Source organism: Haliotis asinina, chromosome 5 (genome assembly GCF_037392515.1).
Source record: "Haliotis asinina isolate JCU_RB_2024 chromosome 5, JCU_Hal_asi_v2, whole genome shotgun sequence".
Lineage (NCBI taxonomy): Eukaryota > Metazoa > Mollusca > Gastropoda > Lepetellida > Haliotidae > Haliotis > Haliotis asinina.
In genome coordinates this window covers 19,542,321-19,567,654 of record NC_090284.1, presented here as the reverse complement: position 1 = coordinate 19,567,654, position 25,334 = coordinate 19,542,321, and the positions used below count along the sequence as shown (strand labels likewise).

The following is a 25,334-nucleotide window of genomic DNA, read 5'->3' as shown; positions in this document are numbered from 1 at the left end:
CTACTGTTGCACTTCAACTAGCAAACACATTATTTACGTTATCCATGCCGATATTTTAAGCACTTTTACTTTGATTATCATAGTTTTTCATTACTTACAAATAACCTTCTAACATGAGTACTTTAAGGGACCACAAGTCCAGTTTAACATAGAAAGCTATTTGCAGCACTAATTTCATTAAGCTTCTGAGGTATAATTTCTCAGCGGACTTTGTTTGTTCTATATTTCGAACGAAGCACACGTCCATAGTTTCAAGTAATTATCTGTTTGGTGTCATTTGCGTTGTGCTTATACAAAAAATTGTTTTTCACCCACGGAGATTGGGTAACTAATTCTCTATCCAGTGCCGTGAACAGTGCTAATGCAATCATGGTACCTCTTTGAGCAGAGCTTTTCAGCCTAGCATGTTAGATAATCGTTGTGTTTTGGGGATACAACATGGAACAATATATTGATCAGGAGTAGAAGTGTCTACAGCTATGTGACGAGAACACCATAAGCGGAATCTTGCAAACACGAAACACGTTACAATCCTGCATTCATTTCACTCAGTCCGACAAGAAGACATTCGACAGTGGCGCTCTTAACCTTTATCGTCATGACAAGTATTTGCCTCATTCCACTTTTGTTTTGTGTTTTTTCAGGAATGGTGTCTGACAGACTGATATTTAGCCAGGAAGTGTATTCGAATGGCGTAGAAGAATAGGCCTCTTGAAAGAGTGTGTTCCAGAAGGTGTGTTTCACCGAGAAGCGACTTCCATTTGCCAGGATATGTATCGCGTACCAAGATTCCACTAGATCTTCTGGAACCTTCTGAGTGATACCTAAGCGGTATCACAACGCCATCGGCACTATGCGGCTTCCAAAGAAATTCTTTTCATGGATAACAGAGTTTACATTTTTGTTATTGTGTGTGTTAATGTGTAGTATTGTCTCCGGAGAGCGTCCCCATGTGCAACTTCATGCATTGTTACCTAGTCACTTCCACTGGTCACAGAGCTTTCAAAGGGTTCTGGTCTCCAAGTTGATGTCCTATCGCCGTGACAGCAGATATAGAGGAGTTTTTAGGGCCATTAATCTACATACTAATGTGACGTTCCTCAAGAAGGATGATCCTAAGGAGATTCTGAATTCATTCTGTGATTATGTGTTTCCATACAATACTACAGCAATAATTCATGTCAACAACCCGTTGTCATTCAGGAGACGGACATCTGCTAGTCAATATGTGCTAGAAATTGCTTCATATTTTGGTATACCTGTGATATCGTGGGATCCAGAATACCCAGGATCTCTGCACGTAAGTAGATGCTTTCATCCCTTATCACTGGATTCTCATTAACTGAGCTAAACGATGATCTTATGTATGAAATATTACACATTGTTACCACGACATCTAAGTGTAAAACACATTTTGACATTTTTATGACTTGGAAACGCACAGCTAGCCGATTTATTTTATCTGTCGTCATTTGATTTTCTTTTATTAATGATGAACTTGATGATATGCAATGACACCTTGGTGTCACCAATTCTTTATGCCCTTATGAAATCATTTTGACACACAGTCTTACGTTTCACACCCACAAATGTAGACGTTTCGCTTATCTGTCGTCATTTGATTTTCTTTTACTAACGTTGGCCTTGTGATAACTAAAGGAATGACGCTTTGGTACCTCAGATTCTTAGTTCGAGAAAAAACTTATTAACACCAGACTTCACGTTTCGGACAAAGTTATCGAAGATCATTGTCACAGAACCAACGGAGCTATACAGTATACAATCACAGGGCCAACCTTTTGATATGGTGAGACATTTTGTCACAAGATCTGAAAATGTTGATGAAAAGTAACGTGCTCACAAGTTTACCTACACATACACCTTACTCAGGATAAGCGGTGTCCTCTGAATTGATGTGCCACAGACTGGCTATTCCTAGTAATATTTTCTACATCTCATGGCGATGACTGAATTCACATCTTAAGACAGATCCACAGTTCCTTTCCAAATATTAAATGGTCAATATCTGTTCTTTTTGTGGAGATCATATTAACATTACATAGTATAAGTAACATATTGTTTTATATTATTGTTGAAGGCTGGGAACACTGTTATCACAGGTTGAGTGTTGTAAATGGAATGCACGAAGCACATTCTAATCCAAAAGCAGAAACCTTATTGGTTCAAACAAATGGTCATCATAACGCATTCTCGAGAATGTTGTTGTTATCAATGGTAACGGAGATAAAATATCAATAAATAGAAGCGCGTTACTTTACATTTGAAGGTTATTTCTCTAGAGAATAATAGGTTACAAGAATCTTAAAGGTCCCTAACGATTTTAAGATCAGAAATGTTTGCTTTGCCTCTGCTAAACGTCCCGCCCAGCGATATACATCTACGAAAGATATAACGATAGACTGTACATAATTGAGTCTGGAGGCCAGACAATCGAGTAATTGGTGTCATGACGAAAGTCCTGTGATATTTAGCTACGACAACATAAAATGAACCAAGTCAGTGCGTTTGACCACACGATCCATTAAGTCGCCAACGGGCAATCCTTTTGGGAGCTTTTCGGAATCAGATCCCTACGGGTCCCAGTGGGTTATATTGTTCAATATGTACTGAACTCTCTTTGGTTTCCTTCTGTCCAGAAAGCTGTTCAAGTAAATATGTCTAGTTGGGTTTTGTTCGCCATGATCATAGCAATCTGAACAAGACAGTTGGTATAAGCATAGGCGACGCCATGTCTGTAACTGGCTTTGGTTGTGATACTTGGGGTTGGAGGACTTGGTGTCAGGCGTCCATGACTGGTTGTAATTGTTTTCTATTGCAAGAACAACGTGATATTCATAACGTCCCTGTTTCTTGACCGTTGACAGCTCAATAGCTAACTGAAACTGACCCTTAAGTTTCTTGAGTGTAATGTCTATAAATGGCCTGCGATGATACTCTGGTTGTAAGCCTCTGCTTTTCATGCTGAAGTCTTGTGCTCGATTGCCCACAAGGGTAGGAAGTGGGACGGTCAGTTTTGGAGTCCTCCTCCGTGATAGGGCTGGAGTTTTGCTAAATGGGGGGTAAAACCATGCTAACTGACTAACGTAATATGGTTGCTAAGTTTGTTCCATGTCCATATCTGACAGTAGCTGAAATCTAGGTTCCTCAAACGACGTCGTGTCCACAACTCACCGTCACTGACGTTGCGTCAGTCATAACTGACTGTAGCTGACACTACGTCATAGTCACAAATGACTGACACCGCATCATAGTCATTACTAACTGTAAGTGACGCCGCATCATCGTCATAACTAACTTGAACAGTCACTGCATTATACTCATAACTGTCTGCAGCGGACGCTGGGTCATAGTCATAACTCACTGTAGGTGACACCACGTCATTGTCACAACTGACTGGAAATGACGTCATAGTCAATGGACATGACACTGCATCATAGTCATGACGGATTGTAGCTGATGCCAAGTCATAGTCATAATTGACTGGAACTGATGACACGCCATAGTCATAACTGACTGGAACTGATGACACGCTATAGTCATTACTAACTGGAACTTATGACACGTCATAGTCATTAGTGACTGGAACTGATGACACGCCATAGTCATTACTGACTGGGACTGATGACACGCCAAAGTCATTACTGACTGGAACTGATGACGCATCAATTTCATTACTGACTGGGACTGTTGACACGCCAATAGTCATTGCTGACTGGAACTAATGTCACGCCATAGTCAATACTGACTGGAACTGATGACACGTCATAGTCATTAGTGACTGGAACCGATGACACGCCATAGTCTTAACTGACTAGAACTGATGATACGACATAGCCATTGCTGACTGGAACTAATGCCACGCCATAGTCATTACTGACTGGAACTGATGACACGTCATAGTCATTACTGACAGGAACCGATGACACGCCATAGTCTTAACAGACTGGCACTGATGACACGCCATAGTCTTAACTGACTGGAACTGATGACACGTCATAGTCATTACTGACTGGAACTGATGACACGTCATTGTCATAACTGACGGTAAGTGACGCTGTGTCACAGTGATAAGTGATTGTAACTGACACTGCATCATACTCATAACAGACTGTATGACATTGTGATAGGAGCTCTTAGCTCGGTGTAGCTGATGCTCATGTTGCTGAGTCTACAATCCTATCTCACATCCAAAATTGACTGTTACTGACGCTCAAGTAGGATAATTTCATATCCATATCTGATCACAACCAACACTGAGGTTACTAGCAGTACATAATCACATACACAATTGATGGCAAGAGCTGATGTGTATGGCATATGACACAGGAGATTGTTATATGTGCAACAGCTGTCTCCCTAGTACGCACACACCTATAGGTCGTTTGTAGCATTGTGCCTGAAATGTATACTCCCAGACCACAAAGATCAGCTTCGTTATCTGACACCTTCACCAGCGAAATGTTACATGATCATGTTTTCCTTTCTTCTTGCTCCCAGCGCGGTGCTATATCCTAAGCCACAACCAGGATTACTTAACCGGCATATATTCTCCCTGTGTGGCAATGTGTGGTGTGTTCGGGTTCACTTCCCCATGATTGAAGAAGAAAATCACTGAGTCAGCACTATATCATCAGTAGACCTACTTGTTATCGTTCACGCCATGCCCGAAATTGCAGTGTGCTTTAGATGTATGTACGTAGGTGATGTAAGTTATTGCTTTTTTTTGTCAGAGGTGTTTCATTTTCACGCGTTACAGGGTTAGGAACGCCTTAATGGATCATGAACAAGATGGATACCTTTCATGGATCTCCAAACAGGCCTCTTGTTTGAGATTGAGACTTCGGGCAATATTGCTATTGTTTCCAGGACCTGAGGCAAATTTCGTGTTTCTGGGATCCTAGAAAAGCTAGATTCTTGTCATTTGGATCCATGCAAGCCACATTCTTGTTTTTTGGATCCTAGAGAAATTTGGATTCTTGTGTGTAGGATCCCAGACAAATATGATTCTAGATACTGGGATCCCCGAAAAGGTAGATTCTAGTTACTGGGATCCACGAAAAATTAGAATGTTGTTACTAGTATCCTAGAAAAACTGCATACGTGTAATTGGGATCCAAGTAAAGTAAGATTATTGTTACTAGCATCCCCGACAAGCTAGGTCCTCGTTATATGAATCCTTTGGAAGCTACACTGTGTGTGTTTCACAATAAGGGCACAGCCCTCTCGAGATCTCTGTCATACTGCAAGCCGAAGAGATTTTGTGTTCACGTTTGAGTAAGTAATTTTCTCGATCGAAATATACAGGCATCATCTTTGAAATCTTATAACATCCACAATCCTGGTCTCTTTCTTCACTATAACTATGATCGCCTGTTGTGTATCTAGGGGCGCTATTCTACTTGTGTAAGGGTGTGTCCCTTCAGCTTGCAATTGGTTATGTGCCAGCATCACTGAAGTGGTTTTGCAAACGTGGTTTTGATATTCGTCGGTGGCCTGCATCACATTGGGCTTTTCTCACACTGTCATTTCACTGAAAAAATCTTCTTAGAACAGCGTTATTTCGCAAAATACATCAGTGGTGCAAGGGATGTTTGTGTCTGGAGACTCATCACTCCTGATGAGTTAGTAAGTGAGTTTAGTTTTACGGCGCTTAAGCAATGTCCCACCAGCAAATGGGCTTCAGACCCGTTACCCATGAGAGAAATCGAATCTGGGTACTCGGCGTGACAAGCGGACGCTTGAACCACAAGGCTACCTCGCCGCATTCGCTCATTCGGCGTTTCTATTCGCCAAACTGTTTGTGTCCTCTGTCGACATGTGACTGGTTACAACCTCAATCGGCGCTGTACTCACTGACATCATCCATCATTTTCAAAAACTGTTATTGCTAACTGCTGCTCATTGGTCACATTCAGTAGTTAGGTTCCATTAAGCTGTTCATTTTGACTCGACTTTTTCTAAATCGGGAACACAATCATTCAATTTAGCCTGCCCGAAGCTTTCAAGGAACAAACCGTTCGAAATGAATGTACACTTAAAATGCGTTGCCCCTTTATCGATTTCACTGAAACAACAAAACCTATGTATGATAGTGGGAGAATGGTGAAGAATAAAATCTAAAATTATATTAGTGTACGATACTAACCAACTGGCAACAGATGTTCGTGTTTGATAACCATTGTATCGAGTGACGAGTGTTTAGGAACGAGTTCTTTCACGAAATATATGTTATGCAGTGTAATTTTCTCAAATCAATACATTATGTACCATGGCCGTTTCAAGTTTGAAGGGGCGGATGGGTAGCCTAATGGATAAAGCGTTCGCTCGTCACACCGAAAACCCGAGTTCGCCCCACATGGGTCAATGTATGAGGACTATCTCTGGTGTCCCCCGCCAGAAAAAAAAATCACATACTAAAGTTTGAAGATCGAATAAGGCGTCTGGACCACTCGTATTTGTTGTTTAACGCCGAACTAAAAATATTCCAGATATGCGGCGCCAATCCTGGTGAGGTGTTTGATTTCAGTGGTAACACGTCCCTCCTGGTCAATGTATGTTAACCGTTCGTGTTCCGTTTTCCAATCATGCATGTTTGTTATATTCATTTGTAACGATGACCTCGTATTTTGCAGGAGAATCACTTGACCTGTTACATATTCTACCTCTGGATATCACACCCTGTCTTATCGACAGTTAGTTATACACTAATAGGTAAATTCATCACAAATGTTAAAAAAACGTTATATTTTAGCAGTTGTTAATGCACGTGCACGTGTGCCGATGTGTATAAATACGATTACACAAATTTGTTTTAACTTGGATTAATGTTAAGCTGACTCTCAAAATTTAGTTTTGCACATTAAACACCAAACGAGAAAAGGGTAAAAGGTAACTATACAGGTTGATCGGGTCCTGATTTCTCGAAACAAACTTAAGTCTGAGTTTTGATTTAAGTTCAAATGTTTGCTCAGGAACATGCATTTTCCAGAATGAAAGGAAATTGCTATCCACCTCAAACATAGCTGACAATCTGAATTTGGTGGATAGATTTCTTTAGTTGTTTGGACTTTTTTAGTCTAAAAAATGCAGTTGAGATAAAGATTCAGCTGTTTCAAATTGTCAAACTCAGTTTGAGATTTGAGTTAAGACTTAAGTTTGTGTCGAGAAATCGGGCCCGGAAGGCAAAGGAACTTGGTTGTAAGCGCTATATCAATCAGGACAGCGTTGGCTGATGAACAACCAATCATTCTGTTAACCAACCAAGTAACCAATCTGTTGTTCAACCCGGATTATTTACGGGTCGCCCTCGTCGAGATGGAATTTCCTTTAGGGAGCCATAAACAAATAAATGATTGCGTCGTACACATATCTCATAGTCGATGGCTTATTAAGGCATGATGGTATCAGTTGTCACATTTTGTAACCCTAATTGTCACATCTTGCAGTCTTTATTTGGTATTTTTGAAGTTTGTGCCCCTTAGTTATATGTTACAGTCTGTTGCCGATTTTAAAGAGAAATAAGTACAAGTAAATAATAATGCCGTTATCAGACACATTCATTTCGTAGATAATAAGGTAGGAAAAGTGTTATCATATGTTACAGTCTGTTGCCGATTTTAAAGAGAAATAAGTACAAGTAAATAATAATGCCGTTATCAGACACATTCATTTCGTAGATAATAAGGTAGGAAAAGTGTTATCATATGTTACAGTCTGTCGACGATTTTAAAGAGAAATAAGTACAAGTAAATAATAATGCCGTTATCAGACACACTCATTTCGTAGATAATAAGGTAGGAAAAGTGTTATCATATGTTACAGTCTGTCGACGATTTTAAAGAGAAATAAGTACAAGTAAATAATAATGCCGTTATCAGACACACTCATTTCGTAGATAATAAGGTAGGAAAAGTGTTATCATATGTTACAGTCTGTCGACGATTTTAAAGAGAAATAAGTACAAGTAAATAATAATGCCGTTATCAGACACACTCATTTCGTAGATAATAAGGTAGGAAAAGTGTTATCATATGTTACAGTCTGTCGACGATTTTAATGAGAAGTAAGTTGAAATAAGTAGAACTTCAGTCATAAGATACATACTTTTCGTAGATAATACGGTAGAGAAGATGCGTGGTCACATTGGCTGGAACACAGCAATTCGCTGTTATGAACTGCGTCCTTAAAACGTTACAGGATCTAAAGTATACTTTTAGTGCATGTGACTTCCAGTGCCACTAGAAAATAATCAATACTATTGTACTGAGTACCATTTACTTGAATAATATTCAAACTGACACTGGCCCACCACATGTGCTTACTCAGGCATACCCTCACTCACCCTGTTCTTCTGTTGCGCAAAAGCTATATCAGCACAGGTGACAAAAGTGACTTGATTGACCTTACTGACATATATCTAATAACTGTCGTGCAATGGAAGGCTTTAATCATATTGCCAATGGTCAAAATGACAATGATAACAAATTTGAAGACTATATTAACGTTATATATTAAACGATGATAGGAAAAGCTCGTTGGTTATTCTGTACAGCAGAGACTATACATAGGAAAACTAGAAGAAGAATTGCTCATCTCATATTGAATGCAATAACTTTCAATCGCCCTTGTGTTATAACTGACAGGTATTTGGTATTAATATGTCATTTGTATCGCTGGCACTGAGTCGTGAAAGGCTATGCATACACTAACAGAGTTATTGACAGGAGGCGTTCCTGCTGTTGAGCACCTAACCTAGTGCTCAACAAGGTATTGAAACTAGTCATTATTCACCTGCCTTAATTAGGAAATGAATACAGTGTACAATGTTTCTCATCATTGAAAGGTTCGTGCCGTGCGGGCGATGGGTTTTCAGGAATTTCAGTTATAGCTTTGACTTATAGCTATATTTATAACTATAGTTGTAAGTTATAAGTTATACGCTAGCTATTAGCTAGAGTTATAGTTACAGTTACAGTTATGGTTACAGTTACAGTTACAGTTACGGTTACAGTTGCAGTTATGGTTACAGTTACAGTTACAGTTACAATCACAGTTACGATTGCGGTTACAGTTACAGTTATAGTTATAGTTACAATCACAGTTAGAATTAGAGTTATAGCTATAGTTACAATTACAGTTACGGTTACGGTTATAGTTATAGCTACAGATATAGTTATAGTTATAGTTAGAGCTACAGTTACAGTTACAATTACAGTTATGGTTGTAGTTATAGTTATAATTTTGGGTTTTGCTTGTGATGTGTGCCAACCAAATACTTGGTGGTGATATGAGGTAAAATTGGAATGAATATGAACACATATCTCCTTTTAGAATGCTTGTCAAACCTGATTTCCTTCATCGATGTTTGAAACCTTATATTGTGAATATGTTATCTTTATGTCAAGCCCAGGAATTCTCTCAGAACATCTGGGAATCCCGCATTTGCACTGATAATTTCTGTTTTTGTCAAGCTAGAATTCTATCATCGGAATCCCATGTCGTCCCATATAATTCACAAAACCACGAGCTCATAGATTTCACCAAATATCCAAAACCTCCATTACGGCCTGTCCAACATCATTAATCTGAAACGCCGCGATGTGACTCAATTTGATTGCACCAGCGTTTAGCTAAAACATCACATTCAGTCTCGGTACTAAAGCCTTTAAGGTGACGCTGAGGATAACTCATTGATGCAGATTTTGCCACCTGTATGAGTCATCACTGTGTTTGGTCAATTAACAATGAAAGGTGTTCATTGAACGTTGTTATCCGAATCTCTAAACCTCGTTATAAGGTGATACTCGTTTAACCAGCTTACCGGAATAATGCAAAAAATGGGTTTGTTCATTCGTATAACTATCACTTTAATAATAATCAACCACGGATTCATTATTGAACATATTATCTTTGTCACTCTTCAGTGAGTGAATGTGGTTTTACGCCGCTTTTGCAATATTCTCGGAACATCACAGCAGACATAAAGTGGTTTCATTGTTATATTACAAGCAGGTACAACAGTCGTGTGGACACAATAAAAAATGGTGCAGGTGTCGATGATTTTCACTCAAAAACAACTTGCATTACTAATAACATAACGACGCCAATAATTATGCATTTATATGAGGAGGTAAGGAGTTAATTAACATGCAACTAGACGTGAACACAGTTATTGGCGCCATTAACATGTATAAGCATGTGCAGCTGTCAGTTATGCATAAACTAATTCCAAAATTCTTTTGGCATACTACGCTAGTATTATGCCGTCTGAACCGTTCCACAAGCATCTTGGAAATTAGGTCAGATTTGAAACCGTTCGCCTTTAGCTGTGGCGTCTGTATTTATTCTGGACCCGTGAAGGTCACGGGGTAGAATAGACCTTCAGCAACCCATGCTTGCCATAAAAGGCGACTAACGGGATCGGGTGGTCAGGTTCCCTTACCTGGTTGACGCATATCATCGGTTGCCAATTGTGCAGATCGATACTCATGTTGTTGATCTCTGGATTGTGTGGTCCAGACTGGATTATTTACAGACCGTTGCCATATAACTGGAATATTGCTGAGTGTGGCGTAAAACTAAACTCACTCACTCACTGTACTTATTCTGAAGGAAATGCCACTTCGTGGCAGAGTTAGGTTTTACTTATTTTCATCTACAGCACTATTATCAGGTTGTGCTGAAACCTTGACAATATGAAAGGAACACTTGCATTTTACTGTGTTTCTTTATTTGCTCCTCCCAGTACATTTGAATAGGATGAAAATACATATTTCATATGTTCAAATATTTAAGTAAATGTGTGTGAGTCAGTTAGGTTTTGCCTTTAGTGAAATTCCATCAACAACATAGAGACGGATACCATAAGTGGTTTCTACTTTATGAAAGGGTGCGAGAAATGGAACCATGTGACCAGATAACACTTGAAACAGTGGGCTACACCTCAACCAATTTCCGTTCACATTTGATGAAAATATGCCTTTTCAATGGGACATAACACGGCCCACGTTTATCCCAATACGTATGGTGAAAAATGACGCGATCTGGTCATCATATTCCAACGAACACTTACGTCACAAATAATATAGAGATACATAATGCTTGCATGATATAGTTTTTGGCTGTGATTTGAAAATGGCCGGTTTGGTGTTTACAGTTGTAGACAAAGCAACTCTGATGAAGCGTCACATTCTAAATGTTGGGTTCAGCAGTAACCGTAAAAATGTCACAAGCCAACATCACATTACCAACAAAACGGTCAAACATGTTTGATGATATCGTATTATTCATAACGTTTTGGTCTATGTTTCGTAAAGATTAAATATACCACAAAACGTACACAAGGATAAAGTTTAGCTTCACAGACTTAGCACAGTTAATTCCCATCAAATGAGCCGAGTAACGATGTTGGAGATTCACATGGATGGTGCTCTACAGACTATCAAATAATCTTTGTTCCAGCCGAGACATGGTTCTCGAGATAACGCCGAAATACAATAACAGTATAGAGAGCTCACCTTCTCTCCCGCTTTCCTGAATAAATTGGAACCAAATGGCAGATCAATGTTCATGAATTTGTGTATCCTTTACGATTATTCATGAAAACATTTGATGTGGCAAATGAATCATTTAGGCTAACGCTCACTCCTAGGTATAATTTCGATAGAAAGAGGTTATTCCTTATAAAATGAAAAGGGGCCGTAGTATGATGGGAGGTGGAACCCGAGGAAACCCAATCTTTCTTCATTTACGGGCCGGTACAAATTCTAGTACTTTTTCGGTTGAGTCCCATCCGGGATTCGAAGTACTAGAATTTGTACTTTACTGAGAAAGTGAAATCCCAAATATGGCATATGGTGCATTTGACCACTTTCTAAATGGCATCGTGTAAGAATGTCGTTCCAAATTTCAGCTCTTATAACACCCATACAACAAAAAAAACCCGGATATTTAAACAATGGTAAAATATAAGACCTTTTTACTGACCAAAAAAAGTAAATAAATAAAGAAAAAAAAATAAACAAAACTTTTATATCATTTAGGTACTGTAAACCATACACCACGACATCTGGCGCCAGGTATCGACATTCACTCGGTACTGGAACCATAGTCCTTGCTCTTCGCGTCTAAAAGCCGGTATTCTGGAACGTTGACGACAAGACGACAATGGCTCGTTGTGATGGATATACAGGCTCTGGGGAACCTACACCATCCCAACAGATACTGAAAGAGAGATTCTGAGCATAATGTTTCAAAAGGAAGGTCCAAGTAAAGTCATCAGTTTGAAGCTCCCTCATTATCGGCCAAATGTTTCTATGTTGAAAGCAGTATCCATGTTTTATGATCCTCTTCTAGCGTAAGGATTCCAAGCTATCCTCCTTCTGTGTAAAGAGCATAAGGAGATCCATGTTCTTACTCTCTAATTGTTTACTGATATATTGCATGCCTGCCTCTGTAAAGTTATGTACGCTATTATCGTTACACTTCTTTTATGTTCATGTATATTTGCGAGTGATCAAAGGGCAAACAACCCACTTAGCATCAGATTTGTATATTATGGATCGTAGTGAATGCAGATGTATTCCAGTATACCGAGGGTGCTTTCAACTTAAAGGAAGTCATCAAATCATTTCCAAGACATCCCAGTCCCAGTGTTGCAAGTGACCTTATGGTCACTTGGGAAATCCGTGCTGAAAATGTCGAGGGTTATATCCGTCAGTTAGGGCATGCGCAGTGATGGTTTAAGCATCCAGAAAATGCAAGCCTGGTTGAAGAACATGGCAAATGGCTACCTCAACCAACGATCACCACATTGCAAGATTGTTTTCACCCTACAACACTGACACATTCTACACAGACGCCGACCCAATTAGTCTTTGTTACAATCGCTTAATGTCAAATACCAGCCTGGGTACCGTCTACAGACTGGCTCTACAGCATTTTCAATTCTCTGGAACCGTATTAATTCCTGTCTTTGGTTGATACGTACTTTAGAAATTTGGAACCTAAAACGAAATGGGATCAAAGTGTAAACAACAGCTAACACGGCCATAGAATTAAGAACCCTTTAAAAGAACTTACGCAACATAATGGTAGAAAATATTTACTAAGCATATATTTATAAACACACAGCACTGATGTTGTGTAACACGATAAAAGACGTGACTGCGGGAGGTATAAAATGTTGCAACGAAGTGTGCAATGTTGACGCCTATAAAGTTTATTTGCAAACATTGATAAACATTTAAGTTAATTGTAAAAATACTGCATAAGCCCATTAATAGACCCCCAAGAAACAAGCAAGACGTTTGTATTGGACGGGAACTACGCAGGCTAGTAATACAGTTGATGTTTAGAAACCAAATACAAGGATAGGAGCTGGTGCCGGTTTAACTTGATTAGTTAAAATCCCCCAAAGTTGATTTAAGGTAACTTTATAGCCTTGCTACGCCGCTCTGCCACAAGCTAACACGTTATAAAGATTTTTTCTAGCTTAGTGTTTCACACTCGTCCTTTAACTACTTTGAAGAAGATTGTGTATATGATAGAATCCAGATTTTCATGAAAGCAAAGGTGAGTAAAAAGGTTTAGTTTCAGAACATGTTTGTGATACTGAATCCTTTCGATCACAAACTCTTTGTTGTGGGTTTTGATAGTTCGAGTTTTTTCAGTTTTCAAGTTTTCAACCGCTCTGTTCTTCATTCTGAAGTCGTATCCAATGTATTTATCATGGATCTAGACTAACGCTTAGTCTGTGTATATATATGAAATCTGGATGAAAAACAAGAATGACTGCAAGAGTCAACGTGTGTTCGAGATGTTGTTCACGTGAACGCTTGACGTGCCATTGCATGTGTTTGTGACTGGTACCAATAAACAGTGAACGTTTGGTATCGGGATTATTTTATTTATAGAAACATAACCAAGGGGCTTATGATCATGGAAAGTAATCTTCAATGTTCATAAATACCAGATCATATTATCTACATAATATAGTTTCAAATTGATTCACACTGAAATACTGATGGTACAAAAACGGTCCTAACAGGCCTTCTTGCGATTTTAAGATGCTTGTTTATGAAAGGTTTGATAAAGTCAAATGTACACTTTCTCCTGGTGCCTAGAATGTGATTCATTAATCTGAAAATGGTTTTATCCCGGTTCTTCTCGGGAATTGGTTTCACTGTAAATGACGAAATATTCACTGCAAACCTAAACTGTTCCAGTCAGAGAACGATTTTCGATGCCCTCGTTTGTGCAAAAGTTGAAATGTTAATGATGCTTCGATATATGTCATGAATATTCTGTCAAGAGATCCAAAGAGGCGCCAAAAGTTGTTTATGTTCACGAGAATCGCCGACAGTAGCCCACCATCTTGACGTGATAATGGTACTCAGCAAACGGTTAAATAAATAAGGTACGTGCAAGTAGACTACAAGGCGAAACAGGAGAGGTCTGTGATGATGACGTTGTTTACATCAGAGCCGCTCATCGCGTAGGTGCCGTCATGGACGCAGCAGAGCTAACACGGGTCACGTATGTAAGTAACGCGCAGTGAAGATGAAAGATACTCGCACCATAAGGGACTTCCTATCTTGACAGGCTATAATAACATGTCCCGCTAAGAAACAACGCTGTCGGTTTTCTCTTAGAAGTTGTGTGGTGGGAATATTATCTGTTTCATACATGCGTGAAATTACTTGAGTCGCGAGTCTGCTTCCCATGAAATTTTAAATGGGGCATTATGTGACGATAATCACAAAAAACGAAGCCAACTGGAATTGTTATTCTTGAAGATGACACTTTGATCAGGTAATCGTTTGATCAGTGTATCCCACAGCACAAAAAGAAGCAATTCAGACCTTCGAGCGGATCACACAGAGTATGTATTTATGTGCATGGTTTTACATATATTTTTCGGTTTACTCAATAAACGCCCGACACATCGTATCACCTAGGATTTACACACGCGTTCTGCACGCAAACGATACGCAAAGAATATATATCCAATATGCCTTTCCAAATTGGTTTAAATAAATAACTTTAGATACCTATACAACAAATGGAGTGTCTTGAGATATAGTCTAAAACCAAACATAGCTAGTCTTGCCTAATACCTGGGTTCGATTCCTTACATGGGTGCAGTTTATGAAGCCCGTTTCGGGTGCGATTTTCCTTGATATGTCTGTAATATTGCTGAACCAATATATTGCGTAAATCTATACTCACTCAAGTCATGTGATAGGGCCGAACTGCTGATAAGCCGGTATGGTAAGAGTGAATAATATACCATGAAACAGGTACAACAAATTCAACATGTAGACATCGTCCCATTCAGGGCGTCCTGAGCACAGGAGTTTATTATCCGAGCCAAGCTCTGCTAATTCGAGAACATCGATGTGAAATCATCCATGATGTCAAATGGATACCGGTGCTGGAAAATGCCATAGCTGTGTGACCCTGAGAAATGATTAGCTGCCGTGTTGCCGACTTTATTTCAAATCATCAGGATTCAAGTTTCAATCTATTAGGTCAGGAAACTGACACAAGCATGTCCGTCATGAACTAAGATGACTATTGTTGTGATGAGATTAGGGGAAATGGGTTTCCAGTTTATTAGCTTTCTTTCTTTGCTTCAATATGTTTCCATCAACGTTTGTTCAGAACGTCATCGCAAACTGAGTGCCTGCTAGGCTATTTGCAAGTTAATTTGCCAACGATCAGTAAATCTAAATGCCTTTTCTCATGGTGACGATCTTAGTCTCATGTACCTGAGGTGTTTGTTTGCAGTTTAATGCCAAACTTATCAAAATACAGCTGTATGACGGCAGTTTACACGTAATCAAGTCTGCACCACATAATCCAGTGATTGACATCGTGAACGTCGATCAAAGTAACTGGGATAAGAAGACTTGCATCAAGTCAGCGAGCCTGACACCTTGATCTCTGTAGTCGCCTCTGACAGGCATGGGTGGATTGTATTGTTCAGAACATTTGGTGACGACCGCCATTTAGCTGGAATATCTCCTTAAACAAGCAAATGACTTAACGTAACATTAAATATTAGTGACTATTTTTAAAAGATTACGAATGCATTAACCTTTAACCTTAATGACCTTGCATGCAAAATGTGCCTCAAACAGCCTTATCAGTATCAGGCCCACGTGACTGAGTTGGGGACCCATGTTAAAGTATTGCATGATTTCTCAGTAGACAAGCCACTCAATGGCTCATATAATGTTAAACGTAATTCAAACCTGTATAAGCTCTTGTGCTCTTACTACGTAATTCTACGTAATTCTACGCATGGTTATCCCAATTGTTCAGAACACATACCAAACCCTGTAACATAGCCCTGAATATGTTGTCCACAGTCACCCAAGGTAACAAATGAACCATAAACCAAACGCCACTTACCAAACCGTGTACCATTACAGGCAGAGCCGCCCAAAATCAACTAGGGTAACTGGTTCAATATCAATTTTGAATGTCATCTAACCTGAATGCGTCAAGCCACATGGGGCTGCATACACCACTGCTGAAAGTATCAACTTCAATTATAGCGGATTGTGCATACATCTCATACACTGTTTGTACACATACCATTGCCATCCTCCATGCGCTAATGCCCAAAGTATGTCATCCTTATTCACGATAAGGGTACTATGCGTGATTCTTGCAATGCATTTGGAAGTTGGTGAAAATATAGGATGAATGTATGGATGGCAACTTCTTCTTTATTGTATTACACGGCGTTTCTGAGCTACTTCTTGACCCTTCTTCAGGTGATGAAGAACCCGAACAAGGAACAATAAGTAGCACCTAAACTCAGACGATGAAGAACCCGAACAAGGGACAAGAAGTAGTCCAGAAACCTCGTGCTATACAATAAAGAAGAAGTTGTCATCCAGATACTCGTCTCATGTACTATGTGTTCTTCCACGTCCTGATGGTGTCAATGTCACTTTCGATTCTTCATCACTGTTACTATTGCAGCAGTCTTCAATTCTCCACGCAAATGCATCCGTTTCATAACCTTTTCATTGCCAACGTGATGCACAGAAGCGTTTCCGAGCCAATTGAACCTTGGCATCCTTAACAGTTTAACCTTACATTTATTAGCAAATGAATGAAATGAGTTCGTTCTTCCTATTGCAAAGAAGATAAAAGTCTGTGTTTGTTCATGTAATGAACGTGAATGCACGAAAATACCAGGCCATACATATTTGGAACGTTTCCGAAACATGTGGCCATTTCTCAGTCGTTTCTCACACAGAGTGATGATTTATTACAGTTATTTAATAGAAAGAATGTGTTGCTTGTTGACTACGTTGGAATCGCAGCATCTGCATTGGTTGGTTTAGAATTGGTTTTTTTCTCATCCACATTAGCCTGCGCATGAGCATATACCATGAACGAATACTGAATATTCATAAGAATGGTCACCAAGAAATGAAAACAAAATCGACCTTGTTTAAACATATTCAATTATGAACCAATGCATACATACGAAACTACGAACGTATATTTTGTTTGTAAAGAGAAACATTTTTTTCACATTTAACGAGACTGTCAATTCTAGATAAGTGGACATTTGCGATAGATTCCTAGTGTTCATACATGCATTACGTCAACAGGGAAAATATTCATGATAAATTTGAAAGTTTTCGTTTCGTCTTCCCCTGACTTTGTTTCGCCATGTAAATTTTGAAAAGGAAGTAAAAATCGGCGCTTTTTCACGCAGAACACGATTCGTGGATTTGGGAGTTTTTGTTGCCAATAATTAGTTTTATGACATGATGACACTACTGTCTACTGAGTAGTTTTTATTGTATTTTTCGTAGGCGTTATTGTTAGAACTTCTGTTAGTTAGGAACGTCATTGCGAGCTGATCAGCGACGCCGTCAAGTCTGTGACCTCTCTTGCGGTGACATTTGTTGTAGAAATGGCTGTGAATTTCTTTATATATTTTTACACGTAACAGTAATCTGAAATCGCTATGAATATCATTTATGCGTGTGACAAAGGATCATAAAATGTTGTTTAACGTTCCCGCTGAACATATTCAACTCGTCAATATCGATGTTTGAACTGTTTTGCCTGAATGCCGGCCCATGACTCACCTTCGAGAATGTCAAGGACCCTGTCAATAATGTTTTTACTTGAATATTTTTCATGAAATGATAATCAACTGACACTAGCACGCTTCACCAGGTCTAAATATATTTAAATCACCTGTAAACGATTGAAAACCAACAATGTTAGGATTAACGTTACATAGTTGATTTGCAGATGCTAATATAATTCATTGTGGAGAAATATCAAAGTTGAGATGCCAAGATTCATGACTACAGAGACACATAAGGCAAAAACTGACGTAGCCACACACGGTGTTGGTGTTAATTGTGGGCTTACACACAAGTCACGACAAGTCCTGACCACCTGTTGGCAGTGTGTTACATCTGCCGAACGATAGTGCCAGTTATTGTATCTCATTTTACAAGGCGCCATTTTAGAAAGTTGCAGTAAACAGTATCATGTATTATGTTACAGTCAATCTGTGAAACCAGTCAGTTGACTAAATGACTGAAACTTTAGTCATTTGGTCAAATGACTGAGATTTTTAGTCACATCACCAAATGACTGATCGTTACAGTCATTTGACTAAGTGACTGGTTTGACAGAATCACTGTGACATATACATCCTATGGTTTCCTTATCCACCAGTCCCACTGAACGATTACGGGTATAGTACCCACTCTGATTCTTTTTGATACAAATTAGTGTTCGAAAATAATGTTGAATTAATCTTTGAATGCCCCTATTATTGTGTATTGTTATGTTGATAGCTGTGATTGAGAACCTACGTCGTAAAGTTGATCAATATACTTTTACATTTTTGAATAAATTAATCGGTTTAATCACGATCTAGGATTTTAATATCAAAGGTGGTTCATGGAGGCAGATCATGAGTGCTTTCCTTCTGCTATGGTGAAATCGAGTTTGAATATGATACAGGTAAGCAGCTCTGGGGTTTGAATCCATTAGCGCCTACGCAATGGAAGACATAGATGTTTGGGATAATCTTTAACACTTTTGGATATTAACCTTAAACCGGCTGGAAATGTTTAAGGAAAGAACAGAAACTCCTGTCTGTCTATTATTTCAATATATGTAAGTGTAAAAGACGTTGTATTGTTACAATGAAGGCAAAATACAAGTTCTGAAACCGAAAACACATGGCGACAAAAAAACCATCCGTGTTTAAGGTTTGCTAAAGGTGATGCAAGCTAGAAATGGGTCTTCCATGGTCTTTTATTTTACATGGTAACATAGCTGTAACATTTGTTTAAAATGTAACATTTTCTAAATTATTGGTCAAATCCAAATTTCATAAGGATGCTTTCCGCTAGATATACGTTGAAATCTGTGGGTTGACTGTGTCCTAGTTTTGATCACATGAGTGAGCCATAAAGAAAGAAATTAAACTTTTCAAACAGGTCATCTCACTCAACGCAGACTCAACCGAAAGTTGAAACGTCATCGATCTAGGTAGCGTTGTATTTCTGCAAAGGTTCACAATGTTGGAAGCTAGTTCAAGAGACGCCACTCCAGGTCAGATGGAAACGTGTCAATAAAACACATTGCCAATCAGAATAGTTAACTGATCAAGTTACGGGCAAGATCTAGCCAGTGCGTAAATATTTACCTGCGAAATTCCGACATGATGAGTTCCAACATTTCTAGGCAAACGCTTTGACAGTTTAGTTGTAACATCCCCCATTTAGATATAGCATTACTGTGAATTATGAATCACGAGATTCATTTGTGCTAGCCACATGTTAAGTTCCAACATTTCAGGGCATTGTCAGTTTGGTTGCAATATTCTCCTTCTAGAGATGGCATAACGGTGAATTACGAGATTCATTTGTGCTGGGCACAAGTTGAGTCCCATCATTTCAGGGCATTGACAGTTTGGTTGCAATATTCTCCTTCTAGAGATGGCATAACGGTGAATTACGAGATTCATTTGTGCTGGGCACAAGTTGAGTCCCATCATTTCAGGGCATTGGCAGTTTGGTTGCAATATTCTCCTTCTAGAGATGGCATAACGGTGAATTACGAGATTCATTTGTGCTGGGCACAAGTTGAGTCCCATCATTTCAGGGCATTGACAGTTTGGTTGCAATATTCTCCTTCTAGAGTTGGCATAACGGTGAATTATGAGATTCATCTGTGCTAGGCACAAGTTGAGTCCCACAATTTATGGGCAAACGCTCTGACGGTTTTGTGCTGTTGAACAATCGCCAGTCAGAACAGAATGCGTAGTCAGCGATTAACTGATAACGATGAGAGGACTATCTGCCCAGTTCGTATATATTTGGTTGTAACATTCTCCATTTAGAGATGGCATAATTATAATTATGAATTACGAGAGTCAACTTAACTGTGCTAGCCACCAGTTTCTATGAAGCGCTTGTGAGATTGGTGTTGTTTAACATTTGCCAGTCACAATCGAAAGCGTACATGTATTATCATGTCTATCAGCTGGTAGAGATGAGAGAAACATCAACTGAGTGCGAAGATGTTTGGTCATAAGATCAACCATTTAGAGATAGCATAATTATGAATTACAGGTTTCTACTGTGCTGTCGCTGTCTTGTCACCAAAGTTCTGGACAATATCTTTCAAGGATGCAAACAGAATCGAATTTGCCTATTTAATGATAAAGATGAGAGGAAAATCTACGAAAATGTTTAGCTATGATATTCGCTACTTAGGAATAGCATATGATTATTACGGCTTATTATTATTAATACGGCATATGATTATTACGGCTTATTATTATTAATACGGCATATGATTATTATTAACTTCGGCTGTGCTAACCATAGAGATGTTATAGATAAGATTCTAGAGACTTGTACGTGTATTCATATTATGATATGGCCATCCCAAGGGAGTTCATATGTCCGTTACGCAAAACCTCCTTGTGGTGCGGTTATGTAATATATTTCTTCAAACTGACATCTGAAGTGTAATGTACATGATTTACAATGTTCATTGACATTCAGACTGGTCCGACCGGAATTGTAAAACTATAGCAATGACGACGTAGGATACAATTTATGACTTAGAATTGGATTCCAAATGTTGCATTAGGTATTTTATGTACGCTTTACAATTGTCACAATTTTTCTTTCAGACAATGCAAGAAGCCCGAACTTTACAAATTGCACCTACCATCCAACATCAAACTGAAGCAATGCTCAAGCTTCTAATACGATACAACTGGACAGACTTTGCTATAGTGACGACTGAAGTGGCGGGATATCAGGATTTCATCGCATCGATCAGAGCTGCTGTTAAACAAACTCACAACTCTCCCGAATTTACAGCAGATGGCAGACGGCCTTTTAGGCAAGTTGATTCTCAAGCTTGTGAAGCTACTATAGCCACGAGCACAACCGTTTTACGTAACCAATATGTACACTCCCTGTAGTGTTGTCTTGGGAACGTTCTCCTTTATGTCAATTGTTTTAGGCTGGCTTCGGCATGCCCGTGCATTTTGAAGGGTGGATACGTGTGTATGTTGCAACAATGTACTGTTTGTATAGAGACATGCACTGGCAAAAATTCAACTGTGCCAAAAGTTATTGGCAAACGTCAAGAAATCGGGTGCGTTAGGAACGATGGCGCTACCGTTAATATAATTAGGGAAAACAATAATTATTACATTTTGTTGGAAATCGCTTCGTAGCCAAACTAACAACTAATACGCTCATTAGTGACATGGAATATTTGATTAGGAATAGGGAATTACTCTTAAGACTTATGATACATATATAGAATAAATATAACCTTGTTATTGCCTTTAACGACTTTTCTGGCTCCTCATTGTCTCTGAAGCGAATGACGCGAATGCTACGTGTATTTTGTACACTCTGGTCGCGTTAGGACAGTTCATGATTTTAGGGAATTTGATTTTTTAAAACTGAGGACACCTAATCCTCAAGTACTTACCAATCCCCCGACGGTCACCATACCATGAGAGAAGCTATACTTCAAGTGAGTTTGGGGCTATGTCTTCTCCTTTGTATTTTTAGTGTTGCATTGTGTTGCTCAAATGTACATTTGCGTTGCGTATATGGAGTATCAAGCTTTACACGTCTATTGCAAATTCTAGTACATGTATACATTTGCCAGTGTGTGATCGTTCGTTCTGTTTTATTTGGCATTTCATATCTAATAATATTTTCAAATTAACTGGCACTGTTGTTCACTGACTTCATAAAGTATAAAATATATTGTATATACGTCAGCATAATGCAGGAAGATTACATCAGCTTGGTTTATTTATTATCCACGTAAAGGCCTTGAGTAACAATAATTGGGTTCAACAATAAGGATAGTTAACAAAGGTTATATTATTATAAGAACAATTTGTGTTCTTTTCGAGACAGATATTGCTAATCTGGTTCATTTTATTGGATCCTTGTCAGAGAATCGAATTAAGAACTGTTACTATGGAATCAAAAGACATTTGAAGAAGATATGAGTGTGCCTGTCTAAGTATGATCGGCATACGGCGTCAGATGGTTTAGAGAGCGAGTACTATAAGGTTTGGCTGAATAACTTACAAGCATGCCTCCGGAGACTTGCTAGCCCACTTTGTGAGCATCTGCTGTCGGCATTCTCTTCACGGTGCTCTCATTCTGGTCCGTGAACAGTCGGGGTTGATTGGGAATTGTCCCGACGGAGCTTCATCTATCCAAGTCTAGATAACGTCATTAGTACGGCTGCACTATCCCACTCACCACGGAGGGACACACTGGAGTAATTACTCTTCACGATGTAGCCGTTTCATTGCTTGCCTTACTGATATGGGGTTATAAGTATACTCGTGGAAATGTTTCAATTTATATAAGCAGGGCACCCTTAAGAAACTTCAACATCGATTTGACTGTTAAGAACTACTAGACATTGAATGTCCTGAAAAAGGTACCATATTTACAAACTTTATGGAGAGAAACTTCTGTTTCCCGAGAGGGACCATCCTCATTCTCCAGGGTATACGTTCCGATAAATTATCTCTGTACCCTGGGTGCATTTACGGCTGTCGATGATGTTATTACCTCCCTAGACATGCATTTATCCAATCAAGTGTCTATGCTGTGAAGTTCAACGGACCAATCACAACTCACTTTCGCATTTTAAATCATCTAACCGAAAAAACAAATCATGCAGTGGATCTTTGAAAGAGACAGAAGGAGTTCTTATATATACCTTTTTAAATTTTCGGACCTGACCTCTGTATGATTCTCTAAAATCTGAGCCCCACTGTTATCCCTTTGTTGACACTGTCAAACTCAGTTGTACCGGCGTCTTAGCTGAATGGCAACTGTGCGAATGCGGAGCCAGCAGAGGGAGGCAATAAAATTATCGAGCCGTCAAAGATGCATCTAAGTAATAATCGAGATTTATCGGTACGAATACCCTGGAGATACCTGTATCTTCAACTTGCACGAATCAACACAATATACACCAAAAACAAGTATATGTGGTTTTATCACGATGCGAAATTTATATTAACTATAAATGTTGATGCAATTGTATTTTTTTGCCTGAATATAAAACGTCAACTTAAATCTCACAATACTAAAATGGAAAATGTTAGTGAAGATTATACGAATAGACCCACACAACCAGTGGCAACACCTGGCGTTCATGACAAATAGTGAAGATGCATTGGTCAATCGGGCTGGTGGGGTAGCCCAGCGGTTAAGGCGTTCGCTCGTCACGCCGAAGGCCCGCGTTCCATCCCCCACATGGGTGCTATGTGTGAAGCCCATTTTCTGGTGTCCCCGGCGTGATATTGCTGGAAAACGGCGTAAAACTAACCACACACACACACACACACACACACACACACACACACACACACACATTGCTCTATCAGTAGGACCCTCACTCATCTTTACATTATCAGCTTTCATAAAAAGTGTTGTTTGTTGCGAGACACAAGGACCTTTCTGTGGTGTTGCGTCTCATGATAAGTCCTTACAGAACATGTTTTATGTTACGTGTTTTTTGCTTTCAGATATAAAATTCTGAAGGAGATAACGTTAAGGAACATACCTAACCAAACCCAGGCAGAACCACAGCTCAGTCAACTTTTTGAATCAGATGCACGTGTTATTTTACTGCACTCAAACACGTGAGTATTTTTACATAGATTTCTTTGACTCCGAATGTATGTGAAAAACAATGCTAAACAATTTTGCCTTCAGTTGTGGATTTCCCCTTTTGTATGTGAGCAGAGTGACTGTGGTTTTACGCCGCTTTTGGCAACATTCCAGCGTGTCCTGTGTTAGCGATAGCGATTGTTGCAAGTCACAAGAATGACAAGGTCAAGGTCAAAAAACGTATCCGTGAACGTTCTGCCGTTTTTATCGGGATACAGTGCATTTGTGGCGAATGCATTATTTTCCATTCCCGATTAGTCTGGAAAAGGATTGTTAAATCGTCACAAGTTTAGGGACAAAGATTCAGAAACATTTGCTCAGCAGTCACGGTAGCGTCACCGTGATTACGCCATGTGTACATGCGCGACATTACAGGAAGCAGTCATCATGCATTAAACAACGTCGTTGTAGAGGTACCCCCTGAGAAAGATTCGGAAGTGAATGATGCGATAATGCATAATCCTCCGTGTGGGACATTAGCGTTCCCTTGTATTCAATCCGTCTATAACAGTCGTAGATATTCTTTATTGCAAATGAACCAAAATCACGGCTTTGGGACAGATTGTATGATATGGGTATGTGACCGATCACACCTTTTGTTCCATCTCACCTCGATGTGATGAGTCGCTAGCCCTGATGGAGACCAGTGTACTGGTAGTGTACAGTACACCCAGACGTGTTTAAATACTTCATAACTCAAACACTGTCTCTAACGAGAACAATTATAGCCAGAACTACGAGGTAGAAAGAGCATTGTTCCCTTTTTCCTGTTTCCTACTGATTGTATAAGCACCGCGAAAACAATAAACACATATTGTTTGCACATCTGAATACCATACCGAACATATCACCTTGCCATTTGGCTTGAAAAGGACAAATGGATTCCACATTGACAACACGTATAATAAAACGCGACTAAAACATTTCCAAATAAATGAGTCTTCCGAGTCAGATACGAGTTAATACTCATGATAGCGTATAAATACTGGGAATTGTACCGATGTCTGGCGCGGAACCAAGTTAATCATCATAAATAACGAACGTATTTTATCGCTAAGCAGTTGTTAG

The 25,334-nt window shown here is 39.2% G+C and overlaps 1 protein-coding gene across 1 annotated transcript in view; it reads left to right on the top strand.

Annotated features, from left to right (window-relative positions):
* LOC137284594 (glutamate receptor ionotropic, NMDA 2B-like) overlaps positions 1-25,334 on the top strand; it is a 108,199-nt gene that overhangs the window by 52,596 nt on the left and 30,269 nt on the right. Inside the window, exons 3-5 of the mRNA XM_067816475.1 lie at positions 645-1,300; positions 21,227-21,441; positions 24,122-24,238. Of these exons, the coding sequence (XP_067672576.1) occupies positions 854-1,300; positions 21,227-21,441; positions 24,122-24,238 (779 nt within the window). The 5' untranslated portion in view covers positions 645-853. The remainder of the gene's footprint in view (positions 1-644; positions 1,301-21,226; positions 21,442-24,121; positions 24,239-25,334) is intronic.